The sequence below is a fragment of the Naegleria fowleri genome (assembly GCF_008403515.1).
Source record: "Naegleria fowleri strain ATCC 30894 chromosome Unknown tig51, whole genome shotgun sequence".
Lineage (NCBI taxonomy): Eukaryota > Heterolobosea > Eutetramitea > Acrasida > Naegleriidae > Naegleria > Naegleria fowleri.
In genome coordinates this window covers 191,716-215,098 of record NW_025407983.1, presented here as the reverse complement: position 1 = coordinate 215,098, position 23,383 = coordinate 191,716, and the positions used below count along the sequence as shown (strand labels likewise).

Genomic DNA, 23,383 nt, shown 5'->3' with positions numbered 1-23,383 from the left:
CTCTACGGTATTGTGAAGAGTTGTACAAATTACGAATGGAATCGTGTTATTTTGGATGTTATATTCCAAGAAATCTAAACTTTTTGTAAAACTTTTTTGCAATCCTTTTTTTGAGAAGAGAGAAGAATAATGAAGATGTTGTTGAGTTGTGGAATGGAGTGGAATAGAATATTATTATTGTTCGCAATCCAATTTACTTTTTGTATTTCAAATTAATCAAATTAATCAGACAAATATCGTGGATCCATAAAAAAGGCTACAGCACTGCAGGTTCCCAAGTTGTCTCCAACCTCAGTACTGATACAGCTCGACGATGCTTATCTTCTCAAATCGGACGGGATGAGGTGCATTCATCGTGATATGGCCGTAGCCATTCTTTTGTTAATTTTAAAGTACAAAACTCAGAGTTGTTTGGAAGCATCTTTCCATTTTGCCTTTAGCCAGATTATCATGAGTGTTATCAAATTCTGTTCATTAAACTAATCATTTCAACCACTAGTAGAAAACAATATGATTACTACCGAACATTAAATAAAAAGGTCGATTGGAGTGACGATAAATTCAACAAAGCTAATTGCATCACCTTAATCTTCAGAACTTTACCTAACAGTATGATGAACATCAATTTTTTTATGTGCCAAATTTCATATTCTCGAGTATTTTCAACGGAGGGAAACGATCAATGAACAGAATTCTAAATTTTTCGTTCGAAATCTATTAACAATACCATCGTTTTTACCAATCTTTTGGTAAAGACGTCACAACAACCAAACAGTCATTCATACAATCAAAGGTTGTTGTGGAAGGCTAACAATTCAAACAGAGATTTTTACAATGAGATGTCGATGCTTGAGTTGGTAATTAGTTACTCTTGTTTGATACTTCTTGTGGTGAGGAGGGTGACCATATGACATTTGTTGTTGTCACTTTCGATTTTCATTTCAAACCAAGAAAGTAGAACTTGATAAACCCCTTTAATGAACAATCGTTCCCAGACACCTCAATCCTCATCGGTAATGTCATATAAAGAGTGTTGGTTACTCAAGAGAATGAAGATGTTTCGAAGACGTAAACAACAAGAATCGTTTGGTTAATTTAGAGGAACAAATGGGTTTGTAGTCTCTCCAAACACCCGACTTTAATAAAGGTCCGGTGTTTGTGGGATTTTCTGCATATTTTGTCAATTGACTTTATTCAGCAGAGTCCCGAGTATTAATTAAGATTTGAGAAGGTAAAAAACTCCAAAAACCGCTCAGCGGAAAAAAGGAGAAAACCAAAGAAACGCAAGGAAGTAGGAAGGAGGAAGGCAGAGACAAAGATGTGAAGCGCAAGAAGTCACATTAAGCAATTGCTTGATAAATCCATGAAAATAAGATAACATGATGAATTAAATACATGAAATTAAAATAATAAAATATATGGTTAGCTCAGTAAAATCCTTGTCGAAAAGATTCGATCAAGATGGACCTGCACTGTCTCAATGTTCTTCCTTACCACAAGAACATTCCGATCAGCGAAAAAGGTACCTTAGAAGCTTAAGAAAGCAAGTGGGTGGGAGTGTGAATGGGTGGGAAGTCACTAAGCAAATCAAAACGCACGAATATGCAGAAAATTTTTTGAGCATGAAAATATTTTTCGTTGCTCAACCAAACTCTTTTAATGTTTACAATCGAAACATTCATGCCCTTCACTTCGTTCAGAACATATCAAAAAAGATATCATAAAAAAACATTGTTTTATTCAAAATTGTCATTCAACATGATCATCAGTTCGTGTCTATGTTCCTGATGTGTCCTGTGAAAAATCCTAAACATGGCCATCCATATGCCAAACTTTTACACTCTTACGAACATTCTAGTGCATCATCGTGATTGACATCACGCACAGTCAATGGAATGTAATCATTCATACTCTATTCTACTCATTATTTCCCATATGAGACAGTGAAAATTCTAAACTTTCTACAAATCCTCCATTGATGGGTCTATCTTTTTTAAGAGTTTGTCTTGCATTGACAGTTCGATTCAGAAGAAGATGGAATTGATTTCCTCGTTCCTTGTACATGTTCACTAAAAAATCAGTTCCAAGAAATCCTCCAAAATCACTCACGATTTGATACGTGTATTTGGAACGAGTATCACTAATTCTTTCAACAATGAAAAATGATTTCATTTTGGCTCTGACCTGTTTGGATGTTTCAGGACATTTCTTACTCGTCACAGATTTTTGTAGGAAAATGTAAGTACTCGTGTTCTCTCGATAGGTACAGCATTGAGAAGTCAGGAAATCTCGGTTAGAATTTGGCCATGCCATGGAATAGACGTCACTAAAAGACATGAAAGATCATTTGTGTGAATTTCACAATTTGCATTAATTTCACATGTCAATCATTTTTGAAAACACTTACTGGATAATAGCAGATGCAAATTGTCTCCCTGTCACATAATCAATTTGTTTCGAGCTCAAAATACTAGGTTCTCTCATGTAGAGATACTCTGGGTCCATCCATGTATTGAACACATTGTGATTTGAGTGATCAATTTGTCCACAAAATCGTAAAGCAGTCATCTTTTTCTTCGATTCTATGTGAATATGAGCTCCCTTTGGACTAACAAACATCTTTCCCTGCGTTGTTGGATCCGATTCAATTTGAGACCATCCTGTGAAATCCATGGATTGATCCAATGCTTTATCAAAATCTGATTTCATAAATAATGGATCCTTGAAATCAACAAGCACTTCTCCACACTTGCTACATGTTTTCCTTTCCTTTGTATTATCTTGCTCTGCATTCTCTTCCAAATTGTCTTCAAATAGATTAAGTTGTGAAGAGTCTTCTTTTTCTTGCTCGGATTGAAGGGTCTCCTTTTTCATAAATCTCACATAAAAGGTTGGATCTATTTTTCTCTTATTTTCAACCCATGTTTTAAAAAGTTTGGATGAACAGAATTTAGGGAACAAATTTTGTCTCAACTCGTCCAACACTAAATCCAAATAATTTTCAAAGAGATAGGCAGGACAAAAGATCTTTGAATGCTCCTTCCATTGTTGAGTGAATTCCTCTCGTTTCGATTTGATGAATTTGAGTTTGTGTGTTGCATTCTCAGCGATGAAATTTGAAACAATTTTTTCAGCCAATTCATATCTTTCAGAAATGGTAGGAGTTAATTGATATTCCATAATGTGTTCAAAGAAGGAAAGAGTGTCTTGTTGACCGATCGTTGTTAAATAATCTTTCATCTTTCCAATGAAAGAAAAGTCTTGCAGCAATTGCTCAAAGTTATACGAAGTTGGTTTGTAAAATTCTCCTTCCACCAAGTTTTTGAGAGTGTCATCTTGTTGACGAAGTTCTTGTCCAAATAATTGAACAAGATATTGAATGGACTGTCCTTCTCCATTTTCCAAATTGAGATATTTGGCCAATGGATACAAAATTCGAGCACAACGGAAATGTCCCTGTTTGAGAGCAATGTGGAGAGGAGAGTCCAACTCATTGTTCTGAATAAAAATACAATCTGGATTAATGAAGAGTAAAACAAAGGTAATTTCTGGTTGGTTGTGATTCACAGCCACATGAAGTGGAGTATTTCCATCCTTATTTTGTGTGGAACTGAGTCGTCTCACTACTTCATCGGGAAGTACACTTAGCAACTCTCCAAGAGAGTCAATAAATCCAAACTCTGCACAAATATGAAAACAATTGTCATTATTCTCATTCGTAAACTCTAGAGGTCTCAAATTGTAGTGAGCTGTGACATCGTATTTCTCACAAGACGACAAACATGTTCGATTTTTCTCCATCAAGTCCATTAAAATTTGATTCAAAATGGCCGGATGATGCAACGCAATGAACATGGGTGTTTCTCCAAAAATATTTGGAATGGTCAAATCACACTTGCAACGACTCACAAGAAAATGAACACTCGTAATGAGATCCTTCTTGATGGCCATGTGAATGATGGTATTTCGATCGACTCCCACTTGAACATTGACATTGGCCTTTCCATGCTCAAACAACACACTCGCTGCCTGGAAATTTTGTGAGTCCATACACAAATAGAATGGAGTGTAGCCCTCATGATCTGTAATATTCACGCAAGCTCCTTCAGAAATTAAATAGTGCAGAATGGTTGCTGTTCGATGTGGACTCACGTTGCATGCATAGAAAATTGCACTTCGTCCTCTCTTATCTCGATATTCTAAGTTGGCATTAAATTCCTTGTGGAGTAGACGAATCATTTTGAGGTTTTCGTGAGCCACTGCAGTCATGAGTAAGGTTCGTCCAGTTTGTTCGGAAACATAATTTGCATCGACATTGAAAGGAACTATTTGTTCGGAATTTTGGTCATTTTTTGTCTTGTTGTTGGAAGTGTTGTTGATGTTACTTGTGGAAATGGCACTCTCCACATGACATGAAGATGTGGGTGACGTAAAAGTTGATGGAATTTCATTGTTGCTCGGAGGGGTATTTGTTTCTCCATTGTTATTACTGCCGTTGATACAACTGCTACTACCAGTAGTAGTCTCATTACTGTGATTGGATGGATTAGATGTGGAATCCATTTGGTTGTTGAGATTACCACTAGTGACAGCTTTTTGCTGTTCCTCTCTCAATAACTTTTCCAACTTGTCAATCTGATGTTCAGAAATTAAACGATGCAACAATGTAATCAGCTCTTGTTGTTTGGATTGAGAGGCAGAAATGGTTGGTGTCACATTTTCCACCACTTGAGTGGATGTCACAATTGAAACTTGTTGATTCTTATCAGTTTTTCCTCTCCTAGCTGTATTTCCTCCACTTGGTACACTCGTACTTCCAGTGCTTGAAATGCTGTCTCGAACTCGACTCGATTGAATACTAATTGCTGGAGAAGTGGAATGTGGAGGATGATCATGAATAATGGCAAGACTTAGGGTTGAAAACGGAAGGACAGTACTCGTGGTAGTCGGTGCATTGCAAATAATTAGAGAGTCTCTAATTCTTCGACCTGTTGAAGTGATACTATAATCTGGATAATTGTCGTCGTTGAGGTTGTTGTTGTCATGTTGTTGTTGTGATGCTTTTATCGGAGTGGAAACACGTTGGTCATCCATTTCACTAGAAGTGTTGTGATTCGTGTTGTGGTTGTTGTGGTCATCCTGATGGGTCCTATGGCCATTGCCATCACTATCTCCCACATGAGAGGAAGAAGAAGTGGTACCATCTTCCAACGTCGATGAAGATGATGACTTTGCAAGTAGAAAAACTTTTGCAGAATTTTCAGAATTAATTTTCATCCCATTCAAACTTTGTTCCAACATTAATAATTCCTGAGTATTGACGTTTCTGTCATTATCGCGATTGGGTGTTGAAGGAGACAAGTTTTGTGTGATTGGATTCTCGGATGGTAATAGTGATGATGATGACGATGTGGTGGTGATTGTTGTTGTATGATTTTCAAGAACATGATTGACAGGTGTGTCATCATCATGATTGGATGATGATTGGTTCGGAATTTGGTGGTTGGAGTGTGTGTTGCCGAATTCTGCTTGTTCATTGACGGAGGAAGAAGTGGTGATATGTTGGTGGTCTTTAGGATGTTGGTCTTTCAGTGATGACTCATTAGACGATGATTCGTGCTGTTGGATGTGCTGGCTCATTTGGGGAAGAACTGAGGAAGCGTTAGAGGGTGCAGCATGCTCTGCTTTTGTCATTTTTTTTTCTTCTTGTGAATGACAAGTGGCATTGGTTTCCAAACGACAGAAAAGGACAAGGAAGGGATTCAACACAGCCAATGGCAGGAGGTCCTTCATTCACTGAACATCATTTCGAGTAGGAGTAAACAATTTGGAATTATTGAGTGAAAAAAATCGGCTGCCTCTGCTCACTCACAGAAGGTTTTGGAGCTCTCCCATGTGAGAGAGTGGTTGACGAGTCATTGCTAAATTTCGTGAAGAGTCACAACATTGGAAACCTCATTAAGCGGTCGTCAATGAAAGGCGCCGTTACGGACCGTTACACATTTTAAAAAATTTTAAATGTGTCACCTGCCACTCCGAAAATTTTTCAACAACAAAACAAAATGTCCAACAAACTCTTTGGCTCCAAGCAACATCAATCCTCTCCACCAGCTGCCTTCTGCTACAAGGGCCCACAAAACGCTGAGAATATTCCTCCAACAAACATTCTCAGCCCAACTAAAAGCACCACCTACAGCAACACTCCTCAAAAAGTATCAACTCCAAGAAAGATGCTTGCCAACATGAAGGCCAAAGTTCTCCGTAAATCCAATGCTGTCCACTTTGAGAATGATGCTGCAAGCACCTCCTCAGGATCATCCAATGGTGATGAACAAGCGAATCAACACGTGATGTCGTCCACACCAAAGAAATCGAGTGGTGTCAGTGAATCCTTCGATGATGACTACGATGCAAGAGAAGACAAACCACAAGAGTCTCCAGAAGCCATTCGTGTTTCCATGAATGACTCTCAACACAAAACTGTACAAATTGAAAAGAAGATTCTGAAGAAGGCCCTCCCAAAGCCATCATCCACCAGTACTGAACAAGATCTTCCAACCTCTCCATCCGATACCAACCACGAAGAGGTGCATAAGGATCTCTCCTCCCTCTCAGATCAATTGAATTCCTGTGTTTTTGATAAGCAATTCAGTGACTTTGTCATTCAATGTGGACCTTCTCTCTCCACCAAGTATTATGCACACCGAGTCATTCTGGCCTCTCGTTCGAGTTATTTCAGAGCCTTACTGAGCAATACGTCAAGCTCTCTCTACACTTCACAACAACGTTATTCATGGGAACGTGAAGACATTCATCCAGAAGTATTCGGTAAGGTATTGGAATACTTGTATACTGGTCAAGTGAGATTGCGATTGGACAATGTTCTCGACATCTTTGTTCAATCCGAAGAATTTGGTATTCCATGCCTCAAGAGATTGTGTGAGTTGTATCTCATTGAACATGGCGACTATGAGAATATGGCCCTATTGTTGGAGATGGCCATTGAGAATAAGGCTCTCGATCTCGTCAAGCACTGCTACCAATACATTGATAAGAACATCAAGATGGTTCTCAAATCGGATTCGATCAAACACGTCAAGATGAACACGATCATTCAGATCATCTCTCGAGACTCTCTTCAATTGGAACCTTTGGAGGAAGTTTTAGTGTTTGAGTCTGTTCAAAAGTGGTGTGAGTTGAGAAAGCATTTGCCATTCGAGGCATCGAGCATTGCAAAGGTCATTGAGCATGTGAGATATCCATTGATGAGTTCGGATCAATTGGCAACTGTGGTTGAGCCATCCAATTTGGTCCCTCAACATCCATTGTTGTTTGAGGCTTACAAGTATCACTTGGTTCCAGAGAAGAATAATCAGGCTCCACGATTCAGAACAAGAGCTGCCAAGCAACAATAACTTTCCATGTGATGAAAGGGTGAAAGTTATTCATCACTACTGATGCTTCTTTTCGTGAATTGGACTTTCCCCATTCATATTCACAATTATTCATATTCACTTTATACACAACCCAACGGAAATGCATCCAATAATTCCAATTCTAGGTCAATATCAATCGTTAAATGATCATGACGACAAGAGAGCCCTTTTCGGAAGATTCATTTCCTTGGAGGAAAATCGTCTTTTGAATTCAGGCATCTCTCTCGATACATGCATGTAATTGCATCATCATTTGTCATCTTTCGAGACAATAAACAACAACTCTCACCAACCCAAGACTCTACATTTTCAAATTAAAAAAACGAACACACATTTTTGAAATTTCAAAAATCGTTGGACAGCCAAGAGCAAATTCGCTTTGTAAACCCCAAATTTATTGCCTTTCAAGGACACCCTTTGTCATCACCTTTAAAAAAAATATTCAACAAACCTATTTCTCATCATCACACAACAACCCTCTATCAAAATGTACTCCTTTGGAACCTTGTACAAGCCAGTGAAGAGCGTCTTGAGCACTGGTGCTTCTGATAAGATTTCTCTCTCTGTTAATACCAAGGCTAATCAAGATTTCAGTGTTGGTGTTAGCGGAAGCAGAACTGAAAGCGGAAAGGTTGAATCTGCTCTCTCTTGGTCTCAAAAGTTGAAGTGCCACGGTGTAGCTTGCACTGTTAATGGATCATTGGATCAAGATGCCACCGTTAAAGTCTCCGTTGCTGCTAATGGTCTTGCTAAAGGTTTGAATGCTGATCTCAACACCAAGATGAAGACTGAGAACGCTGAAAACAACATCACTGGTACTTTGGATTACACTGCTGAAAAGTTCCATTTGACTGGACACTTTGATTACACTACTGGAAAGGATTTGCTCCTCGCTTCAAGCGTTACTGGTAGAGTTGTTGATGGTTTGGTTGTTGGTGCTGAAGCACAAATCAAGGGTTATCCACCAGTTGATAAAAAGGATTTGTTGAAGAAGTACACCCTCGGTGCTAGATATTCCATGAAGAATATTCACATTGCTGCTCAATTAGAGGAATCATTGAAGAAGATTAGAGTTGGTTATGCTCAACAAATTGATGATAGTGTTACCGTTGCTGGTGAATTCTTACATGATTTGAAGTCTACCGACAAGCCAACATTCACTCTTGGAACATCTTACACAATTGACAAGGAATCATCCGTCAAGGCTAACATCAATACCAAGGGTGTTGTTAATGCTACCTACACTCTTGTTGTTAATCCACGTTTGACTACTGCTGTCTCCGTTGAGTCTAGCGTCTTCAACAAGACTGTCTCCAAGGTCGGTCTCTCCATCTCCTATGATGCTTAAATCTAGAGTTTTGTTGCGAAAATAATAGTAGAATAATCATTTCCGATTGATACAATAAAAGCTAAAAGGGAGCTTATTTACTAGGAGGAAATGTGTGCACATGATGAATTATTTTGTGGGATTATTAATGGATGTTTTTTTGCTAATGAAATTTTTCGTTAGTTCCCAAACAGTAAGGAGAGTATTTCAAATTTGGATCGACTCAAGTATCCAATCGTATGGAATGTATGCATGAAAATTGGAGGCTTTTGTATAGAGAGTGGTCAGTATGTTGTCATGAATGTTAGCCTTTTTCACAAGGAATTTATGCAAATCATGTACTAGATACAACACAAGCTGGTCGACAAAGAAATGTCATAAAATTATTGGGATTATATATAATCTTACTATATATACAATTGGGTATTATGAGGTTTTTTTAAGGTTTTCAAAGGTCACTTTTTTTTTGTTATTCGAAATGAATGCAATTTTTGCAAGTTGCATGAAAACACAAATGAATTTCGATACATGAAACTTGTTTGAAAATATTATGGAGTTTCTAAGGGGGTTCAATGATTTTTTCCAAGGTTTTACATACTGCAGAGACAATATGATGTCTGCCAACTGTCCATTTAAAATCATCACGAAAAAAAAAACATTTTAAACATCACAAACAAAACAATGAACACACCTCTTCCCACAGTGGATGAGTATCTCTTTTTTATCAGATATCTTCCTTGCTCAATCCCAGATCATATAAAGGAGTATTTAATTTTCGAAGATGAGAACGAAGAAGAGACGGTGATGTCATCATTCGAGACAATTTTTGACAATCAATACATATCCAGCCTATTCGAATCTCAAATTTAACATGAATAAATCCTATTACAACATTTCTTGATGTTCATTTGTATTTGAGCTTTGTTCTATCTTGTATGATCATCAGACATGAACCCTTAAAGTTACCTTAACGAAATTCGTACCTTTTTTCCTCGAATTCGATTGGTTTTCATAACCACGTCAAAGAAATCGTATTGGGCATTTTATCGATATCTTCAAAAAATTTTCCGTGTATCTGTGCTTGAAACAACGAATTATCACAAAAACCTCCAGTCTGTATCAGCCATTCCGAGCTTGAAAGAAGATTTATTCATGTTAAATTTAAGATTTGAAGAGAATGTAGGTTTTTTGTGGTATTCGTGATGATATGGAGCTTTTAAAGCCGCAGCTGAAAAAGAAGTGTGATTGCCATCATGAATATTCAGTTAAATTGTTTAAACAATTATAAGTAATTTGTACAAATCTGCATTTCACAGCGCAAATAATTGAATGAGAGGAAAGTCAACTGGAACAATATATGCCCTTTTGGTCCGACACTATCGGTCTAAAGACAATGGTGTGGCAATCCATCGACCATTCAAGAAACAACGTTTTTGGACAACAAAGTATCCACAATGGTACATCATGAGCTTTGATATCCGGCGAAACTCAAGAACCAATGTGGGTGGTCGACTCACGAAAGCCACAAAACAAACACCAACAACTACAAAACCATCAGCACCACCACCTTTGGGGTTAATTGCTCGTTCATCCTTTCAACCTCACTCACTTTCTCGTTCTTTTTTTCCCTCAAACACTGACTTGTATACACGAGCCATATGCATAACATCATGGAGTCCAACGCCTCTCGTCCGACCTTAATTGTCGAGCATCGACCTTCAACTACGACCTCTGAGGCGGCCGGACATCATCATTCTTCCACACATTCTCTCCGTACGGAAACCATCTCCACTTCATCCTCTCACAATTCCTTGTGGAAGTCTGCGAATGAAAAGCTTTTTCATGTGTATTTGACGCTGAAAACTACAGGAGCACGAAGAAGCGGATTCGATCGTTTCCTATTTGGTCTTGTATTCATCTATTACTTGTATTTGAATGTCTTGATGCCAACTCTTTCCTCTCATCCTCCCTATCGTTACGAAGTACAAGATCATACGAGTATGAACACCTCTCCGTATGGAGTGTACGGAGGTTGGGTGTTTCGAGTATTGAATTATCCCATCACCTTCTCCTTGGATTCCATATCGAGTGAGGCTGTCGTTGCATTGAGTTGTTGCTCTGTAGGTTTGGTCTCTGTGTTTTTCATCACTCTCATGATGGAATTCAAAGTGTTGAAAGGAAAAACTCTGGATCGTTTGCGCCAATTCAATACTTACTTTGGTCTGCTCATTGCCTTAATAACACCCATCTCGATTTTCGTAATGAGTACTTTTGTGGATTCTAATCCCAATCATTTAGTCTATTCAGAAAAGGATGGAGTTCTGCGACCCACACTTTCTCGAATACCTTCTTTGTTTTATTTGGAGGAAGATTCCATGGTGTTTTTCATCCTTTCCTTCTTTTCCATGATTTTCATGATGATGGGCTGTTTTGTTGCATTCATATTAATGCCATTGAGTAATACGAGTAGTAAGATTCCCTTTATTGTCATGGATAACATTCCGATTGCGTTGAATTGTGTTTCCATTGCTTTTGAAATGATGATCAAATTTCTCATTCCTCCCACACATCTGTATGTGAGAGGAGTTATTCATTCGATTGGAGCCCTCGCACAGCTTGTTCTCTTTTTTTACTCACTTCCTTTCTTTAAACGATTGGAAAATTCAATCTTTATTGGAGCTCTTGCGGGAAGACTTGGCTCTTCGATTGGAATGATCATTAGTGGATGTGTTTTTAACTTGGATTCTTCATCATTGATATTTAATAACGATTTGGGACTTGCCATGATGGGTCTCACTTTGGGACTCTTGATTCTTTTCTTTATACTTGGTATTGCTGCATGTGAAATTTATACATTGATTTTTGTGTGTCGACCAGTGAGGAGAATCTTGGAGACAACAGGTGTGAATTTCGATGATCTCTCTCGTTCTCATGATTCAGACATAATGTCTCAAATAGTAGGAGATGAAAACGACTCCATTCGCGCATTGAGTCTTTTCCTTCAATTTTCTGTGAGGCATGAGAGTGATTACAGGATTACTTGCTCCTTTGTGAAAAGTGCTTGTCATCAACGATTATTTGCATCTCCATTACTACTATTGATGGCAAGTCATGTCATTTCGCACGAATGGAATACAGATTTGAACAGTTATGCATTGGCCTCCTCTTTACTGAAACGAGCCCAAAAGAATTGTGGAAATATTTGGAAACGAACAATCATCCAAGAAATGCTCAGAGAAATTGAAACACAGAGTGCAAGTTACAAGACGCATGGACTCAATAGTGTTGAAGTGAAAAACATGATTCTTGACTTGGAACAAAAACAAGAGGAGCTAGTGACAGTTCATCGAATGTTTTTTAAGGAATTCATGAGTGACTTTCCAAACATTCCAAAAATTGAACAAATCAACAGTCGAGGAAGTGAATTGGCAAGATATTGTGACAAGATGTTTTATCATTTGGTGACAAATTTTAGACAAAACAAGACAATTCTAAGACTTTATGCAGGGTGAGTAGAAGTAATTTTATTTTTCGAGGTAAATCATTATTGTATAATGATGATGCCAATCTTCGAATCTAATTGAATCACCAAATTTTTGAAATGACTTTTATGTGTGACTCTATAGATACCTTGAAAATTTTAAATTTGATAAGGAACAAGCAGCAGCTCTCTATGAAGAGGCGAGTCAATTGGAAGAGGAAGAATCAAAGAATAGGTATTTTAAAAAAGTTAGAAGTTTTTCTAACAACAAAGTAATGCCCATTTCAGTCAGCACAGTTTCTCATGCAAATCATAACAACATTCCTAGCAGTGCCAATACAGGCGTGGAGTTTCAAAACAATCTGGAAAAAACCTCCTTCATGGATAACGAAAATGTCGAAAAGGAAAATTTTGATGGAGTTGAGAATGAACAAGTGGATAAGAAACAAGTCTTCTTTAGAAATACCATCAACACTCCCTATCAATCATCATTAAGGAATTATAGTTTTTTGGTCGTTGCGGCTTTTTCTCTCGCCTTGTTGATTGTCGCTCTTGTGCTTTGCTTGATTTTTGGTGCCAAAGTTACTGAAATTCCACTTGCATTGGACTCTTGTTTACCAGGAGCGACTCCATCCTCTCTGATTCGTGAAGTCAGAATGAGACATATAATGACAGAGCTATTTGAAAATCAGAAATGGCCAATACCAAAGAACACCACAAGGGAAGGTTTTGCCTATGAAAAGTTTTGGGCCTACTCTCAACATCGATTCCAACAATTTAAAACATTCTTACTGAATCTGGTTGCCAATTCAGTCTCTAACAAGTATAGTGATAATATGTATCATGACTATACCAATACAGACAATAATATTAACGTACCAATGGCCTCTGACAAACAACTGATGGAATATACGACTAGTTTCAAAAAGAATGCCTCCCTGAGCGAAATTACACAAGAATTCATTTATCATACGAATCTGTTTTTGGAGTGGACGAGTGCTGACTTTAACAAGACTACAACCTCTTTTTCATTCATGTATCTGTATCTCAATAGAAGGACAGCGTCGGATGCATATGGAGTTTTTTGCTCGAGATTTCAAACGAGCAAGAGATTGAGCAATCAAGAAGTGGATGATGTTTTACGTCTTTATTTATTTATTTCTAATGGATTTTTCATATTCATTTATGGTGGATTGCTTCTATTGGCTCGGATCGACATGTATACAACTACCAAAATCATCAAGCTATATCACAAAATTCCCAAAGATCTCATCGGAGTCATTTATCAAGATTTATCTTTAAAGACTTCACAAGATGTCAAGCATATGAAAAAGGGCGTCCGACCAAAGAATTTGTTAATCATTTTTGCAGTAATTGTGGTTTTACTTGTAAGCTTAAGCTTTGGAATGATGTATTATGAAATGTCCATCAATAATTTAACAAGCTCAAACACCATGATTAACATTGATACAACCACATCCATCATGAGAGGTATGTAAATTAATTTTGTGAAAAGTGTTGGTAGTTGACACCTAAATGCTATCCATTTGTTTGGAAAAGCGGTTGCAAGAACCTCTGTAAGAACGAGTGAATTTTATGCATTCAATGGAATACCATCTGGAAAATTCATCAATAATCCAGCGGTTGGATCAGCAAGTCAGCTTGCAACTTTTAGAGCTGATGTTAAGCAATACACAACAGATATTCAAAACCTATATAACTCGCTGGTATATGGAGGTGATGGAACAGAGTCTATCATTGGAAAGTATCCAAGAGTGGATGATATTGTGAATGGAGTGTATAATTGTCAAAACAAAAGCTCATGTATGACTTTGCAAGGGCTCTTGTCTTCATTTACTGTCCAGTCAGTGAAATGGGGAGACGATTTATGGAATCCTTATTTTGCTCGTGACCCTACAACCTTCTTCAAATATTTAGAATTGTTTAATTTGGCGGATGATGTATTCAACAGAATGACTGAATTTTTACAAACTCTTGTGGATTATACTCAAGTGAATTCGAGAGCATTTACCGTATGCTTTTTCATTGTTGGAGCTTTATCGATTATCGTATTCAGTTACCTTATTTTTGAAGCTTTTAGAACTTATGATCATCACATTACCACCTTACGAACCTATTTAAACTATCTGCCCATCGAATATATAGAAAGCAATGAAAGCTTGAAGAATTTTGTACTCTATCAATCCCTCTCCCAAGAAGGGACAACGAGAAAGAAAAAATACTGAAGATTCTATCAAGAATCTTTTGAATTCAATGGTAGAGGGTGCCGTGATGGCCAATGAAAAAGGAGAAATAATTTTGTTTAATGAAGCAGCTCAGAAAATGTTTGGCAAGAACATTACAGATGTTCTTGGATTGAAATTCTTTTCACTGTTCGATCAGTCCTCGGAGAACTACTTGAAAAAGGTCACAGAACATTGCATATCAAAGGTGGACACTGACGAAAAGCATGGAGAAATTATTGAACTCGACTGTGTACGAAAGAACCAAACAAAATTCCCTGGACTTGTGAATCTTTCTGTCACACGAAATGGAGAGGGCTCTATTGTGATTACATGTTTTGTAAAAGATATTTCTATGGAAAAGAAACAAAATAGTTTACTCGCTGAGGAGAAACAGAACAGTGACAAACTTTTGAAAAATATTCTCCCAGAGGCAGTGGCAGCTAAATTGAAAAGTGGTGAAACCTTTATTGCAGAAAAATTCAGTGACATTACATGCTTTTTCAGTGACATGGTAAATTTCACAAAAATGAGCTCTGGACTGAATCCATCTGAGATTGTATTAATGCTTAATACTATTGTGAATGGATTTGATGATCTTACTGACAAGTATCAGCTTGAAAAGATCAAGACCATTGGAGATGCCTATTTTTGTGTGGGAGGACTTCATAACAATTCACAATCGGACCATCCAGGTATGTATAACATGTTGATCACACATGTTTGTGTGTGTGAATCACTTCAAACACTTTCAATTTGAATCAGAGAGAGTATTGCGATTTGCCATTGATACATTTCTTGTGATTCGTTCATACAATTTGGAGAATATGGAGAGACAAGTGAACATTCGTGTAGGTATTAACACTGGAGGAGTGGTTGCTGGTGTTATTGGTCGAAAGGTATGTGTTTGTCAATGTTCTTATATTTCATTATTCTAACAATTATGCATTCAAAAAAGAAATTTGCCTATGATTTGTGGGGAGTAAGTTTTTTTGAAATGAAATCATTATATTAATAATCATAATATTAATAATATTTAACAAAATAATTTATTGTTTTTTGTAATTTCAATTGCTTGCATTCGAATCTGAATTAACATTTTCACAAATAAGGATACCATTAATACTGCCTCGCGCATGGAGTCGAATTCTCTACCTGGAAGAATTCAAATTTCTCGATCTACCTATGAAAGAGTGTATGATCTAGAATTGGAGTTCGAAGAGAGAAAAATCGAAGTGAAAGGAAAAGGTCTCATCAACACTTATTTGTTGAAAGAGAAATATCATGTCCAAACCCTTGTTCAACCTGTTGAGACTGTCATCACTCAAAATGCTCCATCTGAACAATAAAACATGAATCAATTCTGGAGAGAATTTCTGAATCAAAACATGTAACACTCTTTAATTTACCGGAATCGGTAAAATTGGGCTGTTAAATTCCAGAACATTGAGGAAAATCCAAGAAACCAAAATAGAAAAAAAAATTGTCGTTTTCCGAACATTTCAGATGAGTGGAAAAGGATTAATGCAGAAAAGTGATGTTCTCGCTACGGACCTTAGTGAAGACAAGTCTTCATCGTGCAGCAGCAAATCATCTTCGATCATTACACAAAACAACAAGAACATGACTACTCAAACGAATAAGGGTATGAGTGCCATAATGCCCAATCCTACCATTATGGATATTCTCTCCTTGGGTTTGAAAGAATCACCTCATCTCTACACGCATCAATTACTTTTACTTTTGGAGGCTCTCGCGAACCATCTTCAGATCCATTCTGGAGATGATGTGGAAGGTAAAGATGATCAAAGAGAATATCATGCTCTTTCAATTCGTCATACAATGAATGGTTGTTTATTGAGTGCAAATGCTGTTTTGAGAAACTTTATGATTAAGCATCCAGTCATGTTCATTAATGGAAGAGATCCTTTCAAGTCACATTTCAGAGACACTTTCGATCCCAACTTGGAGGAATTATTGAAAAATCAAGAGTATGTGGAACTCTTCAAAAAGGATATTGTCGCATACAGACAGTGGATTGCATATGGTAACAAATATTCACAATCTTCAAAATGTGAAATCAAAATTAAGAGAAAGAGCACTCATAAGGATGCACATTCAGATCCTTACATTTATCTTATTCAACAACATGGTTTGGGAGTTAATTGCAGAGAGGAAACTTATGATCAATATTATCAATTGCTCCTCAAGAAAGACAGTCAAACTATTCCCATTCTGGAAAGTTTGTTTTATAGAGATCCTATGGGTGAAGGTATGTGAAAATTCTTTTTTTAATGCCAAGTTTTTCAATGTTCAAAACGAAAAGCGAAATTTCACAAAAAGAAATTGCAACAAATATTGAAGGAATGTGAATTACCTAGTGAGTGGGACTCAAACAAGTTCCTATCCTTTCTAATGCTTTGTTCGAGCTCATTGCTAAATGAGGTTGAGAATTGCGACTTTGACAATACACTGGACCGAATTGAACAGGTGATGGACATGCAGGAGGATGACGATGATGAAGTGAGTAATGAAGATGAGGAGAACAGTGACGATGAAACAACTGACCACTACTCACAACATAATGGACGACTTCTTTACACCGATGAAGAAAATGGGAAACAAACAAATTATGAATTAGAAGGTATTGAGTTTATGGACAAATTACTGTCAGAATTCCAAGATCCGAAACGGAACAAAAGCATAGGTCAAATACTTGAAGGAGTAACATGTTTAATGATTCAACCAATTATGTGCTTATGTCAATTTGACATCTGTAGAGTTACCACAAGGATGCCTAGACTTGATTCAAGCTCTTCAAGATCATATCGTCACAAGACATGAAAGTTATTGCTTTGCGACAAGTATTGGAGAATACGTGTCACAACAAGACACATTCAGTAAGGTAACTTTTAGACGAGTGGAGAAACCAGAGGAATTATTGACAGTCGTTGTGAAAGGAACGTTTGTTTCAGGCTATGGAGATTCATCCATTGATTTCTCCATATCTACCACAAATGAACACGATGAAACCAATCACATCACCACTCTGGAAATGCGCTATTCGAATGAGAATGCCCTCTTTGAAGAGGATTGCAGCAAGTCCAAATTTATGGAACGTCTGATTGGTCATCGAATGGCCTCTCAATTCTCATCCATTGCATTTGTTTTTTGTTTACTTTTAGTCATGGATCAGTCGCATCATTTCATGCTGTGTGACTGCAGTGAAAGAACCACCGCTGACGATGGCCACTCTGAGATTGATTTGTGGTATAATTTTAAAGAGAGATTTCCAGAGCTTGATGAACTCTTTTCTAATGATTAATAAATCTCAATAAACATGAAAGGCCTTGACCTGGGTGAGTTAATTGGATGAGTTTATTAAAATTGAGAGGAGATTAAAAAAGGTATGAAATCCCAACACGCCGCCGTTGTAAACACGTTCGTGTTTGTTCCTCTCTCGCAGCAAAGCCAACCACGTGTCAAATTATTTAATACAAAAAAAATGCCTAAAAAGCCACAAGACTCATCGTCGACTCCACCTTCGACCACTTCTTCCGTGATGGCCTCTGAGAAGAAGTTGGCCAAAGATCAACTATCAACAACAAGACCAAAGAATTGGTTCAAAATTTTATTTAGTGCCTATGTTACTTTTACATTCTTGACTATTGCTTTCTTGTTGATTCATATGGCACACAATTATTTGCTTTATCAAAGTCCCGTGATCACTCAATTCGATTCCAGATTGAAGGATTTGTGGAGAGAGGGAAGAAAGGCTTCACCACTCTTTACTTACAAATTTAATGCTCTTCCTCCTGCCATTGTTGATCCTATTAATAATGTTGTGAGAATTGTGAATCAGTATCCATTCATGAGAGATAATGGAATTAAAGTTCCAGTCTTTCCTGTCAATGAATATGTCACTCTTGCGATCACTGTTGCTAACATTCCATATATTGCCTTGTTGATTGCCTTTGCTTACACCATGACTTCTAAATTGCCTGTCATTTTGGGACAAATTATTGAAGGTAATGGAAAGTTGGACAATGCAACACCAAGAGAACAACAAAGTCGAATGACTGGATTTGGTTCTAGAGCACTTGGAGCTCATCAAAATGCATTCGAAGCTTTGATTGGATTTGGAATTATTGTTGCTGTCACTTTGTTAAGAATTGGATCAAACACTGATTCTCGCTCATTGGAGTTGGCTGCTTCTTTGGTAAAGGAAAGCATTTTCTTTGTCATTGCAAGAACCATTTTCCAAGTCTGGTATCCATTGGGATTGCCAGCCCTTGTGAGAACCATTATTTGGGCATTTGGCTGGATGAGCGTTTTACAACTCTACATCAACAATGTTACCTATTAAATGATGCCACCATTAAACAAATAATTTATTGATGTTGATACTTTACAGAAATCATGCCTGATGTTATTTAGACCGGTTTTGATTATTGAATGTACCAAAATTTTTTTGGTATTGTCGTCGAGATAAGGTTGCTTTTGGTTGTAGACAAAATAAAAACAATAATCCAAATTAATGCGCCAACCCATTCAATGTTTATTCGTTGTCGACGATGACTGATTTGCCAACTGTTGATGCAGATACTCAATTTGTTGGTGTTGATAAAAAACATGTTGCTTCAACTGTTGGATTTCAGCAAAAAGAGATTCCAATGTCACTGAAGAGTAAAAATTCGAAATGGAGGGCAGTTTCGACGTCGAGTTGTCATTCGAGCAGTTGTTTGTTTGATGTGGTTCAGAGACCACAACGACATTTTGGTTGACATCATGTGCAACATCCGTCATCATCATACTGTTTGTGCTGTTCGATTCCATCTTCACAGACTTGATCTTTGGTTCGAGACTTGTCATGTCACTGTGAGCTGAATCATCTTCATCATGATCTCTCTTTCTCTTCAGATCAGATGAAGAGGCAGCGGTTGTGGAAGGGACCTGAACTGGTTCTTGCTTTCTCTTCGAATCCTTGTCTAGTTGAAGTCTACTTCTCGATCGAATCCAAAATGAGCTTGAAACAGCAACACACTCATCGTTTTGATTCAAAATTTCAATGTTACCAATTCGAGATGAGGAGCTTCCCTTCATGCTTGTAATTCTTTGAGGAATGATGATGGTACACTCAAAAGTGGTGGAATTATTCGAATTATTTGGTTTGAATACTTCCTTAGAAACAGTCACACCACTCGATGACCCATCCTTTAACTTCAACACACAAACGCATTTAGCAAATTGGGGAGACTCAATAAATAGTGAATCCCTAATGGTCAAATTGTAATCGGTATCTGGTGGTGCTTTCTTAGAATCGTTGAGAATGAAACCTTGAACACATTTGAATGTGAAATTCGAGGTCACAAAATGTTGATTATTAAAAGAGAGAGTTGGTTCTGGAGGCTTTGTGCTGTGACGCGTATGAGTACTCACTTCATAAATGGAATTAGAAAGCAAGTTGGAAGAGTTACCAGAGGAGGAGGATTTCGAAACTGAAGACGCCTTCGATTGCTTTCTTCTTCTCACCATTGATTTTTGAGTTGATGGTGATGCTGTCACTACAGCAGTTGGAATTGGCATGGACCGAGCTTGGTCATGCTCCTGAATAAGGGAAGTCTTTGAAGTCGATTCCATAATTGCATTGGATGCAGAAGAAGGCAATTCAGATTCATCGCTACTATGAGGTCCTAATGAAGATGAAGAAGAGTGTGAGGAATAGGAATCTCCGTCCTGATGATGATGATGGTCATGGTGATGATGGTGCGAATGATGATGAGTTTGCAACATGACTGTTGAGTTCTGTAATGGTGAAGTTTTCATGGCAGCTTGAAAACGTTTCTTTTGAGGAAGCAGCATGCTGCTGTTGGTACTCGACGTTGTTGAGGAGATTGAGGATGGATGAATTGGTTGTTGAATACTACTAGTACTAGTTAAGGAAGGAAAGTCCGCTGGTGCACTTGGGATCAAGTTCATTGTTGAAGAAGAAGTATTAAAGCTATTCATAGATCCATGCATGTTATTGTGGAGACTAATGAGATGAGGAGGACTTTGAAGGTGCATCATGCTGTTGGTGGTGGTGTCCTTTCCGACCTCAACAAACAATGAAGAGGGTTGGTTATGAGTATTTACATTCCTAGTGGTGTTATTGTTGTTCATGATGATGGTATTTGAAGAGCAGTTGTTATTGTTGAATCGGCCCGAGTAGGTCGTGGTGGTGGTCATAATAATTGATTGATTGGAAGTTGTAGTTCTTTTTCAAAATTGCTTGCGTATAAAAAAGCCTTGCGTTTTTCTTTGGTTGGTTGAACAAGATGTGGGAGTTGTTTTTTTTTTTCGAATTGAAAGTGGATTTTCTAAAAAGCTCTTGTTCTTGTTGATTCACTCTCTTCTATTTTTAGAGTTCAGATTTCATTCTTTTGGGTGTTTCTTTCGTTCTTCGAGAAGAGCATCAAGTAAAAATCAACTTAGAATTAATTACAACACATTGCAACAATAATCATAATAGTGTGGTGAACGACACACGCAGGTGTGTGGAAGCGGGCAAGAATGGAGGTTCCATTCCCAAAAGGACGCACTTTCAGAAATTCTTCTGAGAAAAATGCGTGCGAGCTCAACGGAATCAACTTCCTTGCCCTTCAAGGAAAATCTTTGAACTTGGGATTTGATGAAGTGTTCATTCATTTTCCACGTGGAGTGATGGTCACCACAGTGGGAGCGAATCAGTGCCAATTCTCAGGTTATTGTAAAGAGTTCATTCTCAGTGGCGTTCCTCCTCTTTGATGCAAACATGGCCATGAGACACGTCAACCCAAGGAACTGCTTCTATCTCTCATTACAGTTCGAAGCTTCCTGTTGGTGGGAGATATTTATCGTATGCTTTTAACGGCTGGTTCGTTTGGATTTACAAATCAAAACGAGAGAATTATTTCCCGATCAACATGCAAAAAGACCGAGTCAGTGAGTGACGGAGGCAATGCAATAACAGCAGGTACAACTTTGTACAATCAACTCCATGGATAAAAGTTGCTGAACAGTACACAACCAATAAGGGCATAGCTTAGAAAATAGCAAAGAATAAGCTTGGGTACAGTTGTTGATCGGTTCTCAACAAGGACAAGGTGTGCTGAGAACCAATAGAAAATGGGCAGTGCAGAGCTTATAAAACGTGTCAATACCTGAATGTGCATGATGGCTAAACCTTGTAGAACGAGGGTGAACCAGTAGTAAACAAACACCAACATTGATTTGTTGTTGAGAAAGTAGGCTGCAGTGTGATCGTGTGATTGTTGTGTTTGAGGTTGGGAAGTGGATGCCCTAAAACCAAGACTCAAAAAGTATTGCTTATTGTGTCGAGCGTATTGGAATATGCCGCACAATGAAATTGTAATCTATTATTCGTTTGGAAATGTTCATGTCAAACACGAAAATGAGGCAAGTGAAAATTCGTGAAATTTGGTCATTTTGGAAAATGAATGATCACATCGATGAAGTGTCAGCATGAACACAGAGTGTACTCCATTTCAATAATGCACTTACCACTGGAAATGCCAGAATAAAGTTAGGCACTTGCTTCAGTTCATAATATTTGAGGAAGCCTACATTCCAATATTTACTCTGGACATAGCTGTAGAGATGAGGAATCCTTGTCAGACACCAGGGATGAACTTGAGCAAGGTAATCTTGGAAGTGAGTGTTCACTCCGCTATCATTCAGAGATTGAATGATTGTTAAGGCAAGTTGATTGGATTGTTCTGTACAGAATTGATAGTATCCATATGCCTGAAATGTTATGTAGGGAAGCCACACAATGAAGCATCCAAACACAATATATTTGAGGAAAGCCATAATCGTTTTGGAAATATTTCTTGTCAAATCATCTCGTTTGCTGTTCTTCCACCTCAAATACTCTTCCAGCATAAATTGATAAATGTAAAATCCAGCAAGAGCAATTCCATTTCCTCGTGTACATGTGGCAAGAGCGAAAAATAAGCATGAGAATATGTGTCTCTTTCTCACATGATAATACATTCCACACAGTGAAAAGAGAGAAAACATGCTCTCCGTATACACAACTGACATGAATACTGTGGCTGGATTGAATATGTAAAGAAGAGCACTCGTACGAACAAAATGAGTGTAGTACGAATTCCTTCCAACCAATTCCCATGTCAGCTTGATAAAAATTCCAACAGAAATCACAAAACAAATATTCGAAATTAACACACCACTAATCATAAACGGCGTTAAATCTCCATAGTTGTTTGAATCTCGAATATTAGTGAAATAGGTCAGGGCTGTCATGAATGGTCGAATCACATAGAGAGTGACTGTTCTTATGGTCATTGGATAGAACGGAAAGAAGGCAAAAAAACTCTCATATTCATATTGGCCTTTGCTAGCAATTCTCAAAAAGAAAACACCATCCCAATGAGCAAATCCTCTTCCGTAATATAAAGGATTCCCGAAAGTGTAATTAATAGTTTTGGCTTGATCCTCGCTGAATTGATCAATGTTACGACCAATACTGATTGTAGAGTTGTTTGAATTGATCAATGCAATATCTGCATAGGAAGATGAATCATAATCTTTCACCAAATAATCCACAACGAGTATCCACAAAATGATCATCAACCGAAATAGAATTGCCACACCCGTTAATTTGAAAATTAATTTTGTGAGTGTGTCCGTTTGGTGATGATGCTGCTGCTGGTGCGACACCTCGGAGTGAATATTTCCTTTGCTTGTGTGCTCATTGCCTTGCTGTTGATGATGATCCGATAATGATTGCATTTTTATTCGAAAGATTGATGATAGGCTAAACTTTGTATCAGTTCACATCATTGTTTGCTCGTAACACTTGTTTTCAATTGAAATTGCAAAAAGTTCAGCG

General features: G+C 37.7%; 9 protein-coding genes across 9 annotated transcripts; 6 read left to right on the top strand and 3 right to left on the bottom strand.

Annotated features, from left to right (window-relative positions):
- Positions 1-1,917: 1,917 nt before the first annotated feature.
- Positions 1,918-5,694, bottom strand: FDP41_006167 (uncharacterized protein; the record flags this gene model as incomplete). The annotated part of the gene is made up of 2 exons (XM_044709772.1): positions 1,918-2,326; positions 2,408-5,694. 2 exons carry the CDS (start codon positions 5,692-5,694, stop codon positions 1,918-1,920), a joined length of 3,696 nt encoding a protein of 1,231 aa, XP_044559406.1.
- A 368-nt stretch (positions 5,695-6,062) lies between these two features.
- FDP41_006166 (uncharacterized protein) lies at positions 6,063-7,415 on the top strand (the record flags this gene model as incomplete). Its single annotated transcript, XM_044709771.1, has 1 exon — positions 6,063-7,415. One exon carries the CDS (start codon positions 6,063-6,065, stop codon positions 7,413-7,415), a length of 1,353 nt encoding a protein of 450 aa, XP_044559405.1.
- A 508-nt stretch (positions 7,416-7,923) lies between these two features.
- Positions 7,924-8,784, top strand: FDP41_006165 (uncharacterized protein; the record flags this gene model as incomplete). The annotated part of the gene is made up of 1 exon (XM_044709770.1): positions 7,924-8,784. One exon carries the CDS (start codon positions 7,924-7,926, stop codon positions 8,782-8,784), a length of 861 nt encoding a protein of 286 aa, XP_044559404.1.
- A 1,649-nt stretch (positions 8,785-10,433) lies between these two features.
- Positions 10,434-14,490, top strand: FDP41_006164 (uncharacterized protein; the record flags this gene model as incomplete). The annotated part of the gene is made up of 3 exons (XM_044709769.1): positions 10,434-12,271; positions 12,390-13,735; positions 13,805-14,490. The coding sequence occupies 3 exons, from the start codon at positions 10,434-10,436 to the stop codon at positions 14,488-14,490; spliced, it is 3,870 nt and encodes a 1,289-aa protein (XP_044559403.1).
- Positions 14,491-14,518: 28 nt separating this feature from the next.
- FDP41_006163 (uncharacterized protein) lies at positions 14,519-15,836 on the top strand (the record flags this gene model as incomplete). Its single annotated transcript, XM_044709768.1, has 4 exons — positions 14,519-15,182; positions 15,253-15,386; positions 15,446-15,469; positions 15,600-15,836. 4 exons carry the CDS (start codon positions 14,519-14,521, stop codon positions 15,834-15,836), a joined length of 1,059 nt encoding a protein of 352 aa, XP_044559402.1.
- Positions 15,837-15,993: 157 nt separating this feature from the next.
- Positions 15,994-17,812, top strand: FDP41_006162 (uncharacterized protein; the record flags this gene model as incomplete). Its single annotated transcript, XM_044709767.1, has 3 exons — positions 15,994-16,759; positions 16,814-17,131; positions 17,268-17,812. 3 exons carry the CDS (start codon positions 15,994-15,996, stop codon positions 17,810-17,812), a joined length of 1,629 nt encoding a protein of 542 aa, XP_044559401.1.
- A 180-nt stretch (positions 17,813-17,992) lies between these two features.
- On the top strand, positions 17,993-18,853 carry FDP41_006161 (uncharacterized protein; the record flags this gene model as incomplete). Its single annotated transcript, XM_044709766.1, has 1 exon — positions 17,993-18,853. One exon carries the CDS (start codon positions 17,993-17,995, stop codon positions 18,851-18,853), a length of 861 nt encoding a protein of 286 aa, XP_044559400.1.
- Positions 18,854-19,038: 185 nt separating this feature from the next.
- Positions 19,039-20,649, bottom strand: FDP41_006160 (uncharacterized protein; the record flags this gene model as incomplete). The annotated part of the gene is made up of 1 exon (XM_044709765.1): positions 19,039-20,649. The coding sequence occupies one exon, from the start codon at positions 20,647-20,649 to the stop codon at positions 19,039-19,041; it is 1,611 nt and encodes a 536-aa protein (XP_044559399.1).
- An 848-nt stretch (positions 20,650-21,497) lies between these two features.
- Positions 21,498-23,283, bottom strand: FDP41_006159 (uncharacterized protein; the record flags this gene model as incomplete). Its single annotated transcript, XM_044709763.1, has 2 exons — positions 21,498-21,881; positions 22,030-23,283. The coding sequence occupies 2 exons, from the start codon at positions 23,281-23,283 to the stop codon at positions 21,498-21,500; spliced, it is 1,638 nt and encodes a 545-aa protein (XP_044559398.1).
- Between the last annotated feature and the right edge of the window lie 100 nt (positions 23,284-23,383).